The following is a 20,344-nucleotide window of genomic DNA, read 5'->3' as shown; positions in this document are numbered from 1 at the left end:
CTCCTGGGCAGCCTGGACCCTCGATGCGCCATCTGGGGGGTGGATTTTAAACCCACTTGCAGTTCTTCCCCTAAGCCCCTTGGAAGGAACTCCGTCCCTCCCCATACGGGCCTGCGGGTCCCCTCCCCAGGACAGCCCCCCACCCCCGCTGCTCCACGTGTAGACCGGGCCCCTACGAGAGCCTCTGGCCTGCGCCCACACTCCACTGGGAGAATACGGTAGAGGTAAGGGAGACCCTGCACCCCAAGCTCACGCCCTTTCCAGAGTTCACCCCTTGAGGACTTTCCTGGAGCTGTCCTTGCATTTGCACAGATACACGCACACCGGCTTGCACACGCAGACAAGCACACCCACCGCACACCTGCTCAGACATTGTCCTTGTCAGTTTAATTTGTAGGAGCTTTTCTATTGGTCATACTAACTCTACCTGTTATCTATGTTGGGTTTTTTCCTTCCAATAGGTTCTTGACATTTACTTTGGGATATGATGTCTTTTACCAAAACAAGTTTTGGGGGGGTTTTGGGGGTTTTTTAAATAAATTTATTTTATTTATTTATTTTTGGCTGTGTTGGGTCTCATTGCTGCGCGCAGGCTTTCTCTAGTTGCGGCGAGTGGGGGCTACTCTTTGTTGCGCTGCGTGGGCTTCTCATTGCAGTGGCTTCTCTTGTTGCAGAGCACGGTCTCTAGGCGCACGGGCTTCAGTAGTTGGGGCACGCAGGCTCAGTAGCTGTGGCTCGCGGGCTCTGGCGCACAGGCTCAGTAGTTGTGGCGCACGGGCTTAGTTGCTCTGCGGCATGTGGGATCTTCCCGGACCAGGGCTCAAACCCGTGGACCCTGTATTGGCAGGCAGATTCTTAACTACTGAGCCACCAGGGAAGCCCACAAAACAAGTTTTTAAATTTTCAGATAGTAAGACTTCCCTGTAAAACATTTGGGTTCTCTGCCTTGCTCAAGGAGGATATACTCCCCAAATCATTTTCTCTTAATATCTTGTATGGTTACCTAGCAAGTACGTTCATACTTTTTGTTTTTCCGTGTGCACAGCCTGTCTGGAAGGAATTTCAGAGTGTGATGACTTTTCCAAATTATTTTTAACGGGAACTTCCTGGAGGCAGGAGGCTACAAACACAAACACGTGAACATATATTCTTCATTCTTCCTTCACTACATAAAGAGAGCAGATCAAATGCAGCCGAGGACGCCCCCCAGGAAGGAGCTGGAGGCTGGTGGATATTTAGGGCCAGTCTAGTGCCCAATAGAAAAACAGGCTACGCACATGAACTGACTACAGAAAAGGAAATCCATCATTAATGATATGAAGAGACAGTCAACCTCAGATACAACAAAAGATAATTAAACCATACTGACACCCATCTTCCACCTCTCAAGGCAAAACCCCCAAAGCTTGACAATATACTCAGTTGGGAAGTGTATCTGTCAGCTGCTGCTACATAACAACCAGCCACGACATCTCATGGATGGGACAGTTGAAATTTATTTCATTCCTGAATCAGCCAGGGCAGCTCTGCTTAAGACCCCTGGGGCTGCCTCAGGCCCGACTCTCGCCGAGGGGCTGTGGGTCAGTGGGGAGGCTCAGGCCAATGGCAGTGGCCACCTGGGGAAATCCGTCCTCAGGTGGAGGTCAGGGGTTCCCAGACAGGCAACAGGTGAGAAACAGGGAGTCTCCTCTGGCCCGGTGGGCACCGTGCTCACCCCCTCAGCCCCCATCCCAGCATCTGAGAGCTGGGGACACACTCCACCGTCAGTGGTGAGAACTGGGGCTCCTCCGAACTCTGCCACAGGGACAAGGGGGGATTGAGTGCAGTGGTGCAGCTGCTCGGGAGGGTGACACCCCGGGACTCAGCAGTCCCCCCACCCTGTAAGCCTTGTGCAAGATGCACGCAAGGTGGAGAGACACAGCAGATGCCGAGGGCACACACGACCCCGTTTACCCAAATGTCAGCCCACAGGGAAAACTGAGCCTTTGTGTGGGAAGTGTGCACTTGTGCCGGACGGCCTACAGGAAACCAGAGTGCGGTCACCGTGGAGCAGGGCCGTTGGGGTCAGGGGTCAGGGTGAGAAGGAGTCTGTGACGGGGAGAGGGCCGATCAGGACATGCACCTTCCTGAATGTATCTTCTATTTCACAATGAAATGGTGAAGGAAATACGGGGAAAGGACGAGTGAATAAAGTAAGTATTAAGTAGTAGTCTCTAAAATAAACGCTGATGTGAAAGGGCTCCGGGCTATGGCCTCCAGGCTAGCGTGTTAACTAGGAACAAAAGTCTGCATTTGATCTGCTCTCCTAACGCAGTCAAGGAAGAATGAAGGGTATATACTCACATGTGTTTGTGTTCGCATAAACACTGAATGGGCGCAAAGAGGGAATTCAGTGATTTCCTGAAGAGGTTACGAAAGGGCTGCCGGGGGCCAGGTGGTGGGGACTCCGCTCAGCCCTGGTGTTTGAACTACGCGACGCGTTGCCTATTTTAAAAGACCAGGTTGGGGCCCTCCTGCAGCTCCTGGTGTCGCCTGGATCTCCTATAGTAGCGCCGACGCTCGCGCGCTTACAGCTCCAAGCCTCAAGGATGCTGCCCTACCGGGGCAACACGGCCGCCTGCTCGGGCCTCTCCTGCGATCCCCGCAGGGCCCCACACACACCTCCCACCCCCCCAGGATCCCGCGGCCCTCCCTCCAGCATCACCGGCTCGGCAGCCCCTGGACCAGGTCGATTGCCCCCAGCCCAGGGGGCTCTCCGCCACACCCCCACCTCCCTCACTGCCCAGGCCCTCAGGGACCCTCCTGGGACCCCCACCACCGGGCCTCGGCCCCCGAGCTTCCACTGAGGGAAGTCAGTGCCCAGTGCCCGGGACCCCCCTCCCGGAGCCCAGGTCCAGCGCTTCGAGCTCTCCCGCCAGGACGCGGGACCCGGTCACACGTCACCAGCACCTCCCCAGGGACTCCCGGCCCTCTGCTGCTCCTCACCGTCTCCTGCCCTGTGAGGAGCTGGCCTGGCCACCCTCACCTTGGCAGGTCCCTGCCCATCAGGCAGCGCGGCCTTCATCCCTCCATGTGACGCGCTCTTTCCCCCACGACCCCAGGTGCTCTGGGATCCTGTGTCACCTTGGGCTGCGCCCCCATTTCCCCCAAGCTGCCTCCCCACACTGGCACCTCACGGGGTCCCCGTCCCAGCCGCTCGGCTCAGCCCTCCCCCAGCCCGCCCACTGATCCCCTGCGTGCACCCCACAGGCACCGGTGTGTCCTCACTTTACTGGAGGCTCCAGGTGACGGAAGGTGACACCACGAACCCCAGACACAACTGCCCCCCACACCCTCCCCTCTCTGGGCCCCATGGGATGTGTCTGGAGTGGCCTCAGGGGGAAGCGGAGTCCAGTGAGGTCCCCCGCCCGGCCGTCACTCCTGCCGGGCCTCCAGCTGGTCCAGCACCAGTGCCACCTGCGTCTTGGCTTCCTGCAGGAGGCCGGAGATGTGCTGACGGACCTGACAGACACAGGGGCCCCGTCACCACCCCGAGCCTGCCACCAACCCCACTGGCCCCGCCTCCCCGCCACCTCCCTGGGCTGTCCACTCTGGGTGACCCCAAGCCCCTGACCTAGGGGCCCCCAGCTCCTCATGGGTCTCTTGGTGGTGACGGGAGGGGCCCCTCTGTCTTTCCTGAGATTTGGGGCCAGCCAGCCCCCACCCTCCCGGTCTCCCCACTTTAGCCATGACTGCCAAGGGCAGGGCTGTGTCTTGAGGCCCTAAGGGCCAGAGCTCAAGCGGCCCGTCCGTTATCTCAATGCCCCCATGGTGGACAGGGCCTTCCCTGATGGCCAAGCCCAGCTCGGCTGGAGAGGCAGGTGGGGACGTGCTGACCCTCGAAAAGGCCGTGCCGCTCCCATTCCGAGCCGCGAAATCACTTTTTAAAGATTGTCACAAAATCACAGAGACACTTGGGCAGTGGCCGGGGCTGGGAATGGGGGTGACTGTGGGGCATCCTTTGGAGTGATGAGAATGGTCCAGATCTTGATAGCGGTGGTGGTCTCGCAACCGCGTAAGTGTGCCTAACGCCACTGAATTGCATCATCTAACACAGTGAGCTGCGTGTTTCGTGAATTTTCCTCCAATAAACAGTAACAATGAAATTATCACAGATGCTGAAGTGGGGTCATTGCTTAGGCTGGAGACTGTCCTTTGAGACCCTGTGCTGCCAGTGCTATAGCCCAGCCCCCCTGGGAGAGACCCCAGCCCTGGCCAGAGCCCCCTGGGAGGGAGCTAGGGGGTACCGGCAGGCCCCCAGGCCACCTGCCTCCACAGAGACGCTGAAAGACGGCCCCGGCCATCCCTGACGCCTGCGTTCTGCGGGCCAGGCCTCGTCCACCTGCAGGAGCTGGAGGAACTTCTCGTCTGATGGACACTTCCCTCCCCGAGGGCCTGCTGGCCAGGTGCCCTGGGCCCCCAGCCCAGGGGACTCTCCGCCACACCCCCACCTCCCTCACTGCCCAGGCCCTCAGGGACCCTCTGGGAGCCACGGCCCGAGGGCAACCTCCAGTCCCGTCGGTGGGCCCGGCCCGCACCCCTGCCCACCTGGTCCTTAAACGCGTCATCGGTGACATCCTTCAGGTTGATGAGCACATTGAAATACGCACCAAACACCCCCGTCTCCAGGGCCTTCACTGCCACCTGCAACCGCCAAGGGGCAGGGCCGGCGTCGGTACCAGGGGGGCAGCAGGGCCTCGCCCTGCCCACTCCTCAGCCCAGGGACGGGGCCTGGGGGCCTCACGCCTCAGCCGTGAAGACGGCAAACTGACCAGCCCAAGGGCTCCCTCCCGGTGGCAGGGCCGGCCCTCTCCCCACAGAGACGAGCAGCTCGGCCCGGCCCCTCCAGAGACGGATGACGACCAGCCCGAGGAGACAAGGCTCCTCCCCTCAGGACGGGCTGCGGACACGCAGAGCCGGCCCTGCTGTTCCTGGTGCCCGGGCCTCCGCGCACGGGCTGCGGACGGGGGGCCTGTGCACGTCTGCAAGCCCCTGGGTTTTCTGGAAGAGGGGCGGTGGGAAGGAGGGAAGGGACGGGGTCTGGGGGACGGTTAGGGGTGGCCTCTGGAGACACACTCGAGCTTCTGCTTCTCTCTGCCGCGCGACCTTGAACAAGACCTTAATGGGTGACGGAGCCGGCCCTGCGGGCTGAGACTGACCGAAACGCCCCGTGAGCGCTTGTGCCTGCCCGGCTTGGCGAAGAGCTGTAATGCCCAGTGACCCTCCGCACGTCGCCCCTGCAGCGGGGCTCCGCCGCGTACCTGCAGGTCCGACCGGCAGCCCAGGTTCACGCACAGGGCCAGCTCCTGCAGCGCCGGCCACAGCGACGTCACCATCTCCGCCAGCGCCAGGGGCACGGCCACCGCCCGCTTCAGCCCCTCCTGCAGGGCAGCCGCGCGTCTGGAAGCAAGAGGGTCAGTGGTTAGAGCCCAGGGCGCCCGGGCACCGCTGGACCCACCTGATGGCTCCGCTCTGAGCAGACGGAACCAGGGTGGGGACCACAGGGAAGCTGTTCTTCAATCACAACACACCCCAGAGGGGGGCTGACTGGCGCCCGGGCCTCCTGAGGCGCCCGGATGTCCGCAGCCGCCACTGCGCTCACCTGTCCTTGTCCTCAGGTGTGTTCTTGGGCATCTTCGTTGCTTTCTGCCGGAGCAAACACAGAAACGTGCGGCTGACTGGCTGTGATGAGGGGACACGGGAGCCTGGGGGAGGGAGGGGCTTCGCGCAGGGCCCACACCACCCCCGAGGTCGGTTCCATGGATTAGAGCCCTGGGCCCCCGACAGAGGAGGGCAGGCGACCCGGCGCAAGGCCCTACGTTGTCAGTGCTGGAGGCTGGAGAGGAGGGTGGAGGGGAGCGGGTTCTCCAGCCCCAGGCCTCCCAGCCTCCAGGCGAGGCAACCGCACAACCCCCGAAGTCCTGGTGTAATGGTTCAGGCCGTGTCCCCGCATCCCCGAGGGGCCACACAAGCCAGGCCTCCTCTGAGGAGCCATCACCCCGTGTGTCGCTCTCCTCGCCGCTGCCAGGAAGGCCTCCCCGGTCCCGCACCCCGCGCTGTGAGCACCCGTCCAGGCTCGCTCGCTCACACCGGCGCCCGAGGCCTGCCCACGTGCCAGGTCCAAGGGCATAGCTGGTGGGGAACGTGCCTTGCTGGTTTTGTAGGTTTCGCCAAATCTCCGCCCAAAAGCTGTTAACAGTCAGCTGGTCCATCAACCCTGCACGAGCGTAAAGGATCCCTGGACCCGACCTGAACCAGATTCGATCAGCATCCTGACCCGACCAGAACCAGATCCTGTGACCATCCTGACCCGACCTGAACCGGGTTCTGTCACCATCCTGACGTCCCCTAGCCTCCCCGGGCACCCCTCTGGCCGCCTGTCTCCGGTGACACGTTTCTCTTTTCCACGTGGACCCACAGCAACTCCTCACGAACACGGGAACCTGCTGACTCCGCTGCAGACCCAGGTCGGGGAGCGGGGGCACGGGGGGCTCCACTGGGCAGAACTTTGCTGATTTTAGTCAAGTCTGACTTTCACGTGGCCACGTCTGTGTCTGGCTGAGGAGGGCTGCCCACCGCAGTTTGATTTATTTTCTGATTCACTGTGAGGTTTGTTTGGTGGGGAAGGAGGTACACAGCTAGCTTCCGACTCTGCCTAGAGATTGCTCATGTATTCGGTGGAAGATAAGGATGTTTTCTTATTTCTGTTCAAAAGTCTGTCTTCTTGTTGCTCGGTGGGGACATAGACCAGTGCAGTATCTACCACACTCACATGTGTGTGTGTGTGCATGTGTGTGTGTGTGATTGTTGGTCGGGTGTGTCTTCAGTCTAACCATTTTATTTTAGGTTTTCTCTAAACCACACCTCTTTGCTGACTATTTTTCTTTTTCTTTCCTGCCTTTTGATTAGATTTTCATTTTTCTACTGCCCCCCTCCAGTTGTTTTATACTTGTCTTATTTCTAATCTCTAGTGGTCAGAATTTTTAATATTTGTTTTTAATTATGTATTATTATTTATATGCACGCTGATGCTTCTACTCGAGCCCCTCTCAGCATCTGAAGTTCTTCAGACCACAGATGGCTAGAGGTACCCGGAGAGAAGTTCAATAATTCTGGCCTGGGGAGGCCGTTTAAACTAGGACACAACACCAAGGAAAGAGCAAAAGAAAGACTGAATATTCGACGACATAAAAACACAAGGCTCGTATGGTCAGAAACCAGTACAAGCAAAGTTGAAAGTCAAACAAGCTGAGACTCCCTGGCTTATGAAAAGTCCTAGTCAGCACTAAGCAAAACAGAGAAGAAAAGGACACCTCACGTTCCTGAAAAGGAAAGAAAACCGCTGCAAAAAGTATGAAAATGCTCCTGCCCCACCCACATGAGACTCTCGCAGCAGGGCAGCAACAAGAGATGCACGTGACAACCAGGCCCAATGGCCGCGGCGTCGGGGTAAACGGCGGGAGGACCACTCCAGGGCTCGATCCACACAACCTCTGCCAGGGCCCCTGGGCAGCACCCTTCAAGTGGGGAACACACCCACCCTGGAGGGAAAGCCCTTCCCCGAGTCGCTCCTACAGCCCGTCCACCGAGTGCCCAGCGACGGAGGCCAGCTGTCCACACAGCCTGTCCCAGGTGCCGACTGGACCTGGCCAGAATCCCCAACGGGGCTGGTCCAAGGCCTCCACTCCAGGCGTCCCCAGAACCCCGGGCCACTGAGCCGGGGGTGTCCCTGCTCCAGGAGGACGTCAGGTGAAAGACGCACGCTGCAACTGGACATCTGCCTGCCAGCATTTGTGTAAGAAAGGAAGAGAAAGGGGAACCCAGTTCTGCCCGAATGCACACAAACATCTCAGGGAGACGTACGCACTGGGGCTGCACCTGCTTGGGCGGGGGGACGGGGCGGACGGGGGGCAGCTCACCAGCTGCCCTCTGCCCCTGTGAACTCTGAACCCCTGAGGCTTTCACCTATTTTAAAAAGCAAATAAACGAAATTAAAACGTAAAAGCGCATAGGGGAAAGGTGATCAGTCTCTGTACCCCGCCCCCAGGGACCCAGCTTCTGTCACAGGGTCACCTCCTCCCTCAATGCGACATCCTAGACTGTCCCCGTGCAGATGCGGCACTCACGTCAGGGCGCCCAGCCCAGCAGCCCCCGAGGTCGCCTCCCGAGGTCGCCTGGCCCAGGTCCTCCTGCCCCGTCCCCACCCCCACCCCCGAGGCGGCTCTGGATGCCTGCTGTCTGCTGGGAGCTCATTCCTTCCCAGGCGTGTCTTCCTACCCCCGTGGGGTCCGAGCGCCCTCACTCCCGCCCCTCCCGGGTCCTCTCTGCTGGATCTGCCCTCAGACACGCCTGGGGCTTCTTGACCTTCCTGCAAGTTCCCCATCCCCCGCCCGGTCTGATGGACGTCCCTCCTCCGCTGCCCCCTGGATGGGCACTCCCTGGAGGCAGCCGCCCACATCCTGTGCTGCTGAAGGTGCCCGGCTCCCCGGGGGCCCTTTGTGTCTCGTGGCTGAACGTCTTCTCTGATCTCCGAGACCATGACCCTCAGCGTTTCTTCTGTGAAGATTCCTGTTCCCGCCCTTCCCGGGATGGGAGCTCTTCCTTGGGGACCTTGCTTTTCCTCCGGCATCTGCAGGTCTGGGTGTCGCCCATCAGCGGGACTCAGGGACGTGGGCAGGGGGACGCTGAGCCTGGCTCACCCTCAGAACAGGTGCCCTTCTCGGCCCTCCCCCAGCCTGCAGAGACCCCGACCTGCAGTCACGCCTGCACCACACCCGCCGGGCTTGGCCCTGCACGAGCAGGGGAGGGGGGCCCAAGAGGGGCCAGACCACTGTCTCCTCCCTCCAGCCCCCGGCGTCTACAGACACCTGTGCTCGTGGCAGCCCCTCCCCCTCCCCCTGTGACCCTGACCCACTTGTCTCTCCTCCGGACCCCGTACCGTCCACCGACCCCACTCTCCCTCCCTCGGGGCTGCCTCTGCGGGGCTGGTGGTGGAGGCCTGCCTGCACGCTCACCAGGTAGGCCTCGAAGGCCCGGGCGTCGGCGTCCACCATCGCCGTCAGCTCAGCCCAGGCCGCGTGGAAGGGGGGAATCAGGCGCCGCAGGGTCGCGTCCAGGTGTTCGAACTGGCGCCGCCCGTAGGTCATCAGGCCGGCCATGGAGGCGAGCGCGGCGCCCTGGGGAGAGCGCCCTGTGCGTGGGACCGGCCCCAGGCCGGGCGACGCCCCCAACCCCGGCCGTCCGCCCCGCATCCTCGCCCCGGCCCCACTCACCATGGCTGCACTGGCTGCGGCCACGGAACCGCCCCCTGGGGCTGCCGAGCGGGCGCCCACCTCACGGACGAAGGTGCGCAGGGGCTGGTCGACCAGGCTCTGCTCTGGGCCAGCCTCGGGGACCAGGTACCTGCAGGGATGGGGCAGCTGGGAGTGAGGGTCGGCGTCGTGCAGGGGCGGGGACAAGGAGGGGGCGGACAGGGCCCCGGGCCGTTGCAGCCAGGCCGCAAGCGTGGGGCTGGCCAGGCCGGGAGCCCCTGACTCGCACCAGTGGGTGGGGGCAGGGATGTGGGCCCGATATGCAGAGTGGCTGCCCCGGGGAGGGGCTGTGACCAGCCAGGAGCTGCGTGAGGACAGAGTGGCACCTTGTCGCGGCCCCACTGGGCCCCCCAGCAAGCTCCCAGCCCCACGCCTGGTGACGGAGCAGAGCTCTGGCGGACTGAGGGGGCCTCCACGCAGGGGCGGGGGGCGGGGGCTGCTCACTCGATGATCCGCTCCTTGGGGTTGAAGGGGGACAGGGAGTCCAGGCCCAGCCGGTTCACCACCTGCAAGAGGGGCCGGTGACTGGAGTCCCCTTGATCGCAGGTCCCACCCCTGCCGCCCGCGGGGCGCCCTGCCCTGGTCGGGAGCCTGCAGGGGCACAGCTGCCGCACCCCATGCCCGCCAGCAGCCCTGCCGACTGAAGGCCTCGCCCAGAGCAGGCGCCCTGCCTGGCCTCCGGACACACCACCCACCCACCGTGCTGCTGCAGCGAGACCAAGGCCCGTGGTGACCCCATCCTGCCTGCACAAGATCCTGCGCTGGAAAGGGGCCAAGAAAACTGCCTCTTTGGACAGGAGTCCAGCTCCTCGGGTGTCAGGGTCTCTCTGGTTCTTAAACGCCGGGAGCTACCTGATCTGCCCAAATGTGAGACTTGACATGTGAGGAAAAGTGAATTTTACCCGAATTCAAAATCAAGTGGGAAATATCCCCATTTCGGAGTAGAATTCTTTCCACCAAAAAACACTCAGGACACTTTATGTTGCTCGATGCCGTCAGCACAGTCCCAGCCCCTCTGAGCCACACAGGTGACACGTTCCACACAAAATAGAAAGTGACAAGTGCAGCTTGAGGAAACGAAGCAGCAGGTCCCAGGGGACGGTCATGAGGTCTCCCTGAGGACGCGGAAATGAGCCAGAGAGCGCCCGAGAGCTGGCGGTAGAGCCAGCAAGCGGCCCGTCTGCCGCAGAAAACCTCAGAATGAGGAACAGGACTGTCAGAGTGGAATTCAGCTCCCAGCAAAGCCGGCAGAACGTAAAGGAAGCCATTCACAGCCAGAAGCGACCAGAAATGCCCGGAAAGACCTCCTCTCCCAGAAGCTGGGTCCACCCTGGAGACATCTGAGACCTCTCACGAGCAGGGGAGGTCTCGAGCCCTCAAGAGCTGGGTCAGACGGGAGACCCTTGAAAGAGGACATCTCCAGGGATGAATTTGGGAAAACCGCCCATCACAGGAAATATTGGGATACTTCCCAGTCTCGGCCTTCCGTTTGGTGAAGCACAGAAAAAATCTTTCCTGGGAATTCTAACCTGACGGGGAGGTGGGCCACCGTTCACACAGAATTGTCTTCCTGTGTGGCTCCAAAGCTCTAAGCAAAGGGCTCATCTAAAGTGGTCCAAGCATCTAACAGAGGCAAACACAAACTAAACCAGGTGACCAAGAATTACCGCAGACGAAACTCTAAAGAACAGGCAGTCACAACCAAACATCACCAAGCACAGGAAGAAGCATCACCACGAGAATCCGCAGACACACAGTTTGCAGAATCAGACCTGCAAAGACTGCAGACCTCAGAACTTTCAGTTAAAAAATATAAAATAATATGTTTTAAAAGACAGTAGACAGCGTCAAACACATTAATAAGGAATAAATAAATGTGGGAGAGGTGAAAGCTTCTTACAGAAAAAGGATGAAGTTAGAAAACTCTCCATGCTCCTAATACTTGTGGCTGGAATTTTAAGAGGAACAGGTCATTTACACATTCTTAAACTACCTCCCCAGGGAGTTCTTATTAACAACAAAAGGAAAACAGAAACATTGCAGTGATAACCCTGGGTCGGGGATACCAGCTTGACCAGAGGACCCAGGTAACGCCCTGAGGGGGATACTCCGTCACATCTGAGCTGCTTCTGCCAGAAACGCACACGTACACCCAGCGCTGAGACAGGTCAGACCAGCACCCAGCGAGCGGCGCTTCACAAAGCCACCAGCCGGTGCTCCACAGCCCGTCACGGTCAAGGAAAGACGGGGAGAACTGGGGACCTGATCCAGATTAAAGGCCATAAAAGACAAGCCACCCGAACCCACTGCTGGTCTGGGGCAGACCATGGAGAGGGGGGACACTGATGCGATTTGACTACGGTCTGCAGATTAGATACCAGATTGTACCGTGCTGGATTTCCTGGTTTTGATCATTGCACTGTGATGGGTAAGAGAACTTCCTTGATCTTAAGAATTACACCCTGAATAAACAAGGGGTAAAGGGCACAGTGTCTTCAGTCTACTTTAAAATGGTCCAGGAAAAAATATGATTATGCGTGGAATACAGAAAAAGAGTGATACAGCGGATGGGGCAAAATGCAACAATAGGTGAATCTGGAGAGTATAAAAGAGTTCCTGGTACTGTTCTTGCACCTCTTCTGTGAGTAGGAAATTACATCAAAATTAAAAGTTACACAAAACTTTGTAACCGCTAGAAAGAGAATAGACCCAGCCATAAACTGCATCAGTGATTGCGAAGTGAAGCCTGAGAAAACCACAGTGAATACGGGGGAAAGAAAGTACAAAAAAGACAGAATATGTGGAAGAAAATGCTACCGCGGTGTAACGGGTGTCGGTAAAGTGAAAGGACCAAAAACTGGATCAAAAATACAGTAGAAGAAAATATTCCTGAAGCTAAACAAGAATGAACCTGTGAATCACAAGAAACCCTGTTCCAGAGAAAAAAATGATGCAGAATAATCCACAGCAAGACTCTTATGGCAGAGTCATTGAATTTCAAGGATAAAGATGGAATTCTTCAAGCATCCAGGAGAAAGAACCGGTCACCAGGGGTGGGGAGATAACTAGATGCCCTTAGACCTCCCCACGGGGACACTTATTCCAAAAGGTGGTAAAGATGTGTTTGCAACATTCTCAGGAAAAGACATGTGACTTGAGGTTTTGGTTGTCCTACTGTCTTGCAAGCATAAAGTCACAGAAAGACATTCCCAAACATGCCAGAACCCACAGAATAAAGCCCCTATGAGCCTTTCTTTAAAACTCTGCTTGTTTGTGAAATCCAGCCAGACAGATGGGAAAGGACAGAGATGCATAGTGACCTCACTCGTGTATAGAACCAAGATTAAATATCTGTGGATATTTAATATGTGTGGATATGGTTACAGAAGGTAAATGTTATACAGCTGACAATGTAAAAATAACAACAAAGCAATTTAAATCTGGAACAGAGATGACCACTCACACAAGTGCATTAATTTTTTTGTCTCTCTTCACCAAGAGTCAACAGACATTGTCTAACACTGATAAAGCGCTAAAGGATTAAATACATTATTTAAACTTAAAAAGTTAAACACCTAGAACTAATAAGTGAATTCAGCAAGGTAGCAGGATACAAAGTCAACACACAAAGGTCAGTGCATTTCTAAACGCTAACAGTGAACAATCCGAAAAAGAAATTACAAAAACAATTCTGTTTTCAATAGCATAAAATACTTAGGAATTAATTAACTTAACCAAGGAGGTGAAAGACTACAATGAAAACTACAAAACATGATGAAAGAAGGCAAAGACAGGTGAAGGGGAACACAGCCCACGTCCAGGGCTGGAAGGACGGTGCTGTAAGACAGCACCACCGCCCAAAGTGGCCTGCGGAGTCAGTGTGAGCCCCGACACGTCCTGACAACGTCTTTTGCAGAAATAGGAAACCCCATCCTGGACACTGGTGACAGCTGCACAACTTTATACACATACACCAGTGGCCAGTACACTTAAAAATGGTTAAGATGACAAATTTTATGTCATGTCTATTTTACCATAATTTAAACAACTGAAAAAATATTTAAGCACCAAAATAACCAGCTCCCTAAAAAAGAGCACAAGTCCAAAAAATGAGGAAATAGAGAAGGAAGAAAAGACAGCAGTAAATGCTGTGTAGTTACTTTCTCATTCATTTTCTGTGTCTAATGTTACGGGAATGTAGATTATTTTCTTAAAGTGTATATTATGCTTTCAGATGATTATTTCTTCAAAGCTACACAATTGAGTATAAGTTCTGTTGGTTTCTGCCAGCCAGCAAAAGGCAGACCTCCCTCTACCGCACTTCACAGATAGTACGTTTTTGACAAATTGAAGGTTTGTGGCAACCCTGCTTCAAGCAAGTCTATTGGCACCATTTTTCCAACAGCATTTGCTCACTTTGTGTCTCTGTGTCACATTTTGGTAATTCTTGCAGTATTTCAAATCCTCCACAAAGATCACGACTCTCTGTAAGCTCAGATGATGGTTAGCATTTTTTAGCAATAAAGTACTTTTAAAGTAAGTATGTACACAGCTTTTTTAGACATAATAGTATTGCACACTTAATAGCCTACAGTCTAGTGTAAACATAACTTTTATACACACTAGTAAACCAAAAAAATCGTGAGTTGCTTTATTGTGATATTCGCTTTATTGCAGTGGCCTAGAACCAAAGCTATGCTATCTCCAAGGTGCCTGTATTGACAAAAATTAAGTCAAACTGATACATTTGGATAAAGTTTTTAAATTAATTAATCAAAAAATAGAGATAAATATATTATTATAGGGTAATTACCAGAATTCCTAAAAATAGACTCCTCCATACAGCCCAAAGGAAACCACACACTCTCATGCCTAAAACTAGGCCAAAAGTAAGTCCAGACATACCTGCTAAATTAGCAGATACAAAAGGATAAACCCAACTACCAAAAGACAAAAGCTTTCAGAAAGGGCTTCCCTGGTGGCACAGTGGTGAAGAATCTGCCTGCCGATGCAGGGGACACGGGTTCGAGCCCTGGTCCGGAAAGATCCCACATGCTGCGGAGCAACTAAGCCCGTGCGCCACAGCTACTGAGCCTGTACTCTAGAGCCCCTGAGCCACAACTACTGAAGCCACCGCAATGAGAAGCCCACGCACCGCAACGAAGAGTAGCCCCCGCTCGACACAACTAGAGAAAGCCCGTGCGCAGCAACGAAGACCCAATGCATCCAAAAATAAATAAATAAATAAATAAATATAAATTTTAAAAAAACTTTCAGAGAAATCCAATCACGCGTTCATTGTAAGAAACGCCCTCAAGACAAAATGACTCAGAGGCCAGAGCAACAGGACTGAGAAGGACGGCCACACCCAGAGCAGGCGGTAGGACCTGGGACCAAAGGAACAACTTTGTGAATAACCCATGGACACTAGATTCACGCACCCAAATCCCAACAGGCAGGGAGCGGACGAGGGGCAGGTCTTTCCATCCGCAGGATGCGGCTCCAGGACCGGCACCAGGCCCGTCCTCTCCGCTGAAGTTTCACAAGACTGAACACATTTTAGGTCACAGAGAAAACCTCAACAGTGTCCCCCAAGTGAAAACAGTGTGATCTCAACTTCCAGGCACAGACAATAAAACAAAGAAGGAGGAGGAGGAGGCCTGGGCCCGCAGACAGTGCCCCAGGCCTGGGGTGCAGGTGCCCGGAGCCCCCGACCTGCTCCCTCTCCCTGACACACCCCCTCTAGCCCCACCCACCAGCCGGAGCCGCTGCCCCTCCTCCAGGACGAAGAGGTTCTCCTTCTCGCAGTAGAAGGCGGCCACGTCCAGCAGGGCCTTCAGAGGCACCAGGCCCACCAGCTGCGAGCCCACCACCGGGAGGCTCAGCCCCTGCAGAGGTCAGAGGTCGGAGGGGGGAGTCAGCGCCCAGGGGGCTGGGCTTGAGAACGGGGGGAGGGGACCCACCGAGGGGACCCACCCTGCTCACCTGGGCTTCTCTGCAGGTCTCCTCGTAGACCGTGTGCAGCCCTGTGACCTCAAAGTCCAGGAGGTTCATAGACACCTGAGCCAGGTTCTTCTCATCCAGGTACCAGCCGATGCCCTGCACCTTTCTCAGGCGTCCTGGCTGTCGAGGACAAGGCTTGCCCAGCCCGGCCCGGCCCAGCCTCTCCCGCGCCCCGCACTGACAGCCCCTTGCCCCTGCATCCCCCAGCCAGCCCGAGGGCTCCCTCCCACCCCAGACACCCGGACGAGGGGGGCCGTGGCCTGAAGACTGTGCGGTGCGGCCGGGCAGCCGGCCTCAGGCGGGTCTGCGCCTCACTGTCCCGTTCCCATCGGAGCCGGGAAAGGGCCCGCCCACCACGGGAAACCAAGGCCCCAAGGGGTCAGTGCCGCGGTGCCCGCCCCGCACAAGCCACACGCTCAGACCAGGCCCTGCGGCCCGGGCATCCCCGCCCACAGCCCTGTCCTGGGCGCGGGGCCCTGCCTCCCACCCCTTCCACCCCTTGCCCCAGAGGCCAGCTCCTGGCCCTCACTCCCTGGGGCGACTCAGTCTACCTTTCGGGGTTAGGTAGACTCTTGACTTCAGCAGAGCACAGAGAAGGATTGGGGAGTGGCTGTGTTTTTGTATTGTGCTTGCAGACACCTGAGTGTTCGGCACGGAAGCTGGGCTCCCAGGCCCTCAGCTGCCTGGTAGGCCCAGGTCTCTGGGAGTGGGGCCTGACAGGTGGGCAGGGCCTCCTCCACCGGGTGTCTCTGTGTCTGTGTCCAACTCGAACTTTCTGCAGGAGCGATGCTCACACTAGGTGACAGCTATGATGGCCGACTTGGTGGATCAGGGCACCTGGGGGTACCTGGAAGTACCTGAGGCATCTGGAGGTACATGGGGGCACCTAGGGGTACCTGGGGTGCAGAAGCGGCTGTTTTCCTATCAGTGTGGAAATGATGCAGTATTTTAACCACAGCTGCAGCCCTGCAGCTTCCATGGAAAATGTCCTTAAAGACCTGCTCCCCAACTTCAAACCCTGGAACCCCGACCCTGCCGGTCCCACGTGGCGTGGACACCGAGGTGGGCTGCTCAGCAGGTCCACACGCGGTGCATAGCCTTGGCCCTCTCCGGCGGCACCCCGGGGTGCCCTCACCCGGTCCTTGCCGCGGCCCTGCTCCCGCAGGTCGAGGGCGATGCGGTGCGCCTGCTCCCTGGTGCTGAGCAGGTTGACGTTGAACGCGATGAGGAACTTCCGCGCCCCCGTGACAGTGGCCCCCCAGCTGGGGACGAAGGAGCTGGGGCCGAAGTCGGGCGCCCACTCAGCCTGCTTGAGCTGGGGGGAGACCAGTGGGTGAGGGAAGGGGGGAGGAGGGCCCACCCCCAGCCCGCCCCCTGGTAGGGGACACCGCACCTTCTCAGGCAGGGCCTCGTACTCCCCGGCCCGGATGGCCGGCAGAGACTGGCGGCTGGCCGTCCGTGCTGCCTCGCCGTACAGGTACACTGCAAGGGGCCTGGCCGGTCAGGCCCTCGGCCGGCGGGCGCTGCGGGACCCCCATTCCCGCAGCTCCGTCTTGCTGGCAGCGACCCGTCTCTGAGCCCCGTCAGATGGGTGTGGGTGGTCGCTGATGGGCACTCTGTATGGGCCAGGACCCCTCCTCTGCCCACCCCCGCTGCCCCTGCACAGATGCCCCAGAAAAAAGCCATTGCCCGCCCTCAAGAGGGGCTGGAAGGATATTCGTGTTTCTCTCCAAAGTGCATTTTCGTTGAACGATCAACACACCCGCAAATTAAGGAACGAGGAGGAGAGAAAACAAAACTCACCACCAGCTCTGACACCTGCACAGGGCAGGTGACACCCGTCCCCCAGCCCGTCCATCAGCCACATCGCAGGGGGCTGGACCCGTGCCCGGGCTCACAGGTCCGCCAGCTGCCCTGTGCTGGGCTTTTCCTTGATTTGGTTAATTCCCCAAAGAGACTGTTTAGGGCTCCCCATCCATCCTGCTCAAGTCCTTTAGAGAGCGGCTACTCGGTCCCACTGCCTCCCTGACAGCTGGGACCCTGTCCCTGTGGTTTGTCCCATTGCAGGAGAAGCAGGACATTCCTGCCTGTCAAAAACCTGCATGGTAGTGTTTTGGGGTTTTTTTCTTAAAATGCATTTTTAAGGATGCAAGAGCAGAGAACCTCAAGGGATGGCTGCTGTTGCTGCTGATGGGAACTGAAGTAAAGTGAGGAGGGGCCGGCTGGGGGAGCCCCTGGGATAGGCCCCCCTTCCCCAGGCACGCACCTGGCACACCCAGCTCCTCTGCCAGCCGCTGGCCAAAGGCCTGAGCACAGAGCACGCATTCGTCCATGGTGACGCCCCGCACTGGGATGAAGGGGCACACGTCCAGGGCGCCCATCCGAGGGTGCTCCCCTGCACAGAGATGGGGGCTGAGGAAGCGGAGGCCCAGGTGCAGAGCTCGGGGCGGACCCTGCCCTCCGGCCCCCCGCACACGCACACCCGCACTGACCACAGGGCCCCGGGAGAAGCAGCCCCTGATTTCTGCGGCATCTCATGGGTAAACCCCTCCCTCCCCTAAGAGCCGAGAGGATAGCTCCGAGCCCTCAGGGAGGGGCACCTTCACCCGGCTGCCTTACAGAGGTTCCTTCTCAAAACCCGAGTCCCGCTGCGGGTCAGATGGCGGCCCGCGCGCCCCCCTCTCCCCAGGCGGTTCCTCTGAGATAAGCCTCCATCTCTCTTCACCAGTTGGGATCTCGTGTGAATTCCCTCCCCCGCTGTGGGCGTCCAGAGACCCTGCCCTTTTGACCAGCTCCCCGTGTGTCCACCGATCTTTGACCCTGCAGCCCAAAGAATGTGTTTGGCTTGTGGGCTGTTGACAGATCGGGCTGTGTCCCCCACCCCCGCCCAGGGCCTGCACAGAGCGCGATCACCTCTCTGCCAGCCACTCTAGGGCCCCCTGAAACGTGGACAGGGTCCAAGGAGCATCCAGCCAGCCCCATGGCCCCATGCCCTTGGCGAGTCCTGCGGGCGAGGCCGGCCGCACGCACTCGGGCCCTCACCTCTGTGCCTGCCCATGTCGATGAGCCGGTGGGCGGCCCGGGCGGCGTTGAGGGCCCCCTCCACCACGTCCTCGGGGCGCCCCACGAAGGTGTAGACGGTGCGGTTGGTGGAGGGGCCAGCGTCCACGTCCAGCAGCACGCAGCCCGGGGTCTGCACCACCGCTCGGGAGATGGCGTCGATCACCTGGGGACAAAGCCAGGCCTGCGCCTCGATCTCCCCACGCGGAAGAGGGAGCGGGAGCTGCAGGGGCCGTGCCCGCCCTGCCCCCATTCAGACATGACGCGGGGCGAGGACCTGGGCATAGGGGGGCAGGCACCCGGGCAGCACCCTCCGGAAGAAACCGAGGCAGGAAGCAGAACCTGGGCACAGGGGCTCTCAGGGCCCCGAGAAGGTGACCCACAGGCCAAGGTTACAGAGGGTCAGAGCCCCGGCCCCCAAGCCACTTGTGTCTGGGGTGGGGGGAGGGGGAGCGTGAAGGGCCCGGAACCTTCCGAGGCAGCAGGAAGGCCTGCCCAGCTCTCTGTGCCTCAGTTTCCTGCAGGTCACGTGGGGATGAGAGCGGCGCCCGCCTCACAAGGTGGGGAAGGGAGACGGGTTACCCCCGGGGGACCCTGAAATGGCCCTGGGGGTCGGGCTTCAGGGGCCCTGTTTTCACACAAGAGGCCAAGTGACCCGCCCAGACCCCAGGCCCAGACCTGGACCAGGACCTGCCTGCCCGCCTGCTGCCCCCTTCCTCACCCTTTCCAGAGAGGATAATCCCCAAACCCCACACTGAGCCGCGTTCTCCTTGCCCTGAGCCCCCTACACTGCCCCCCACCGCCCCAGGTGCCTCACCTCCTGGTTCTTCCCCTCCGAGAAGTTGGGGACACATTCTACCAGCTGGGACATGGTCCAGGCCCTGCTCCAGACGCTCCTCTCACCAGCAGAGGTGGGAAGGAGGCCAGCGGGGCCTTTATGCCCTCGGGTGGCGCCCCACCCCGGGGCCAGGCTTCTTATTAACTGAGTAGATGGGGGAGGGGCAGAGCCAGGACCCCGAGAGGCTGCCAGCGGAGGGGGAGGACTGAGGCCTCCACCCACGTGGGCGTGGGCTCCGCCGAAGGAAGTGCCTGTGACCTGGACCCTCGGGGGAAAGTCCTCAGCAGGCTGCGGCCTCAGGTCAGCCCAGGCTTGAGGCCCAGCTGGGTCCAGGGTCCCCTGGTGACCCTCCACGCCTTTTGTCTCTTGGCAGAACAGCCAAGCCTCAGGGCTGCAGGGGGATGAGAGGGACCGGCTGTGAGGCCCCAGCACTGGCCCTGGCTCTCAGCAGAGGTCAGCGCACCTGGTCGGGCAGGAGGCGGGGCAGGGGGTGAGTGCGTGCAGGTGCGTGTCGCTGCCGGAGGGGCCCCACAAGGGCGACGCACCCCAGGTCAGCAGCACAGGGCCCTGAGCCCAGAGAGCCAGCTCGAGTCAACGCCGTCTTGAAGTCCTTCGTGATTTTTGAACAGGGCAGTGTTTCCATTCTGCAAAGGCCCATGGATCACATGGTCATCCTGGCAGCACACGGACCCCCACAGACCCCTGCCCCCCAAGAGCAGACTGCACCCATCCATGGGCCTCCCGGAAGCGGGCACCCCACGCGGCCTTTGTGGAGTCAGCGTCTGCAGCTGTTTCACCCCTCGCAGTCACCACGGGGCCAGGAGAGGGGATGCCCAGATCTCTCGGGCCAGCAGCTGTCTGGTCCTTGGGAAGCCCACCCCTCCAGCAGCTGCTCACGGGGACTGGGAGAGGCAGAAGGGCTGGGTGAGCCCAGAGACCCTGGAGGCCAGGGGCAGGCCCGTCCTGTCCAGCTGTGGCTCCCCGGGCTGACTGTGGGTGGACGTGGGTGATGGCCGTCCTGCCCCCCGGGTCCCAGGAGGGGACGTGGGCACCCCGGCAGCACCTGGTCCTTTGCGAGGGCTCAACCAGGGCA

The 20,344-nt window shown here is 58.7% G+C and overlaps 1 protein-coding gene across 9 annotated transcripts; it reads right to left on the bottom strand.

Annotated features, from left to right (window-relative positions):
* Positions 1 to 518: 518 nt before the first annotated feature.
* FTCD (formimidoyltransferase cyclodeaminase) lies at positions 519 to 19,364 on the bottom strand. 9 transcript variants are annotated; one of them, XM_082392495.1, is made up of 16 exons: positions 19,231 to 19,352; positions 18,396 to 18,579; positions 17,620 to 17,748; positions 16,747 to 16,835; positions 16,489 to 16,668; positions 15,336 to 15,473; positions 15,107 to 15,238; positions 9,795 to 9,856; positions 9,372 to 9,441; positions 9,054 to 9,215; positions 5,642 to 5,685; positions 5,301 to 5,439; positions 4,588 to 4,683; positions 3,268 to 3,501; positions 1,004 to 1,120; positions 519 to 835 (listed from the first exon to the last, which is right to left on the bottom strand). In XM_082392495.1, exons 1-14 carry the CDS (start codon positions 19,282 to 19,284, stop codon positions 3,415 to 3,417), a joined length of 1,566 nt encoding a protein of 521 aa, XP_082248621.1. In that variant the 5' UTR covers positions 19,285 to 19,352; the 3' UTR covers positions 519 to 835; positions 1,004 to 1,120; positions 3,268 to 3,414. The 9 variants fall into 9 exon arrangements, with proteins under 9 accessions (XP_082248621.1, XP_082248616.1, XP_082248617.1 ...); XM_082392490.1 differs by having other exon boundaries at positions 9,312 to 9,441; positions 19,231 to 19,351; XM_082392491.1 differs by having other exon boundaries at positions 1,023 to 1,120; positions 9,312 to 9,441; positions 19,231 to 19,351.
* Between the last annotated feature and the right edge of the window lie 980 nt (positions 19,365 to 20,344).

The sequence above is a fragment of the Balaenoptera borealis genome, assembly GCF_965194805.1.
Source record: "Balaenoptera borealis genome assembly, chromosome: 5".
Classification (NCBI taxonomy): domain Eukaryota; kingdom Metazoa; phylum Chordata; class Mammalia; order Artiodactyla; family Balaenopteridae; genus Balaenoptera; species Balaenoptera borealis.
Note: the sequence above shows the minus strand (reverse complement) of the source record. Positions and strands in the feature narration are given on the sequence as shown.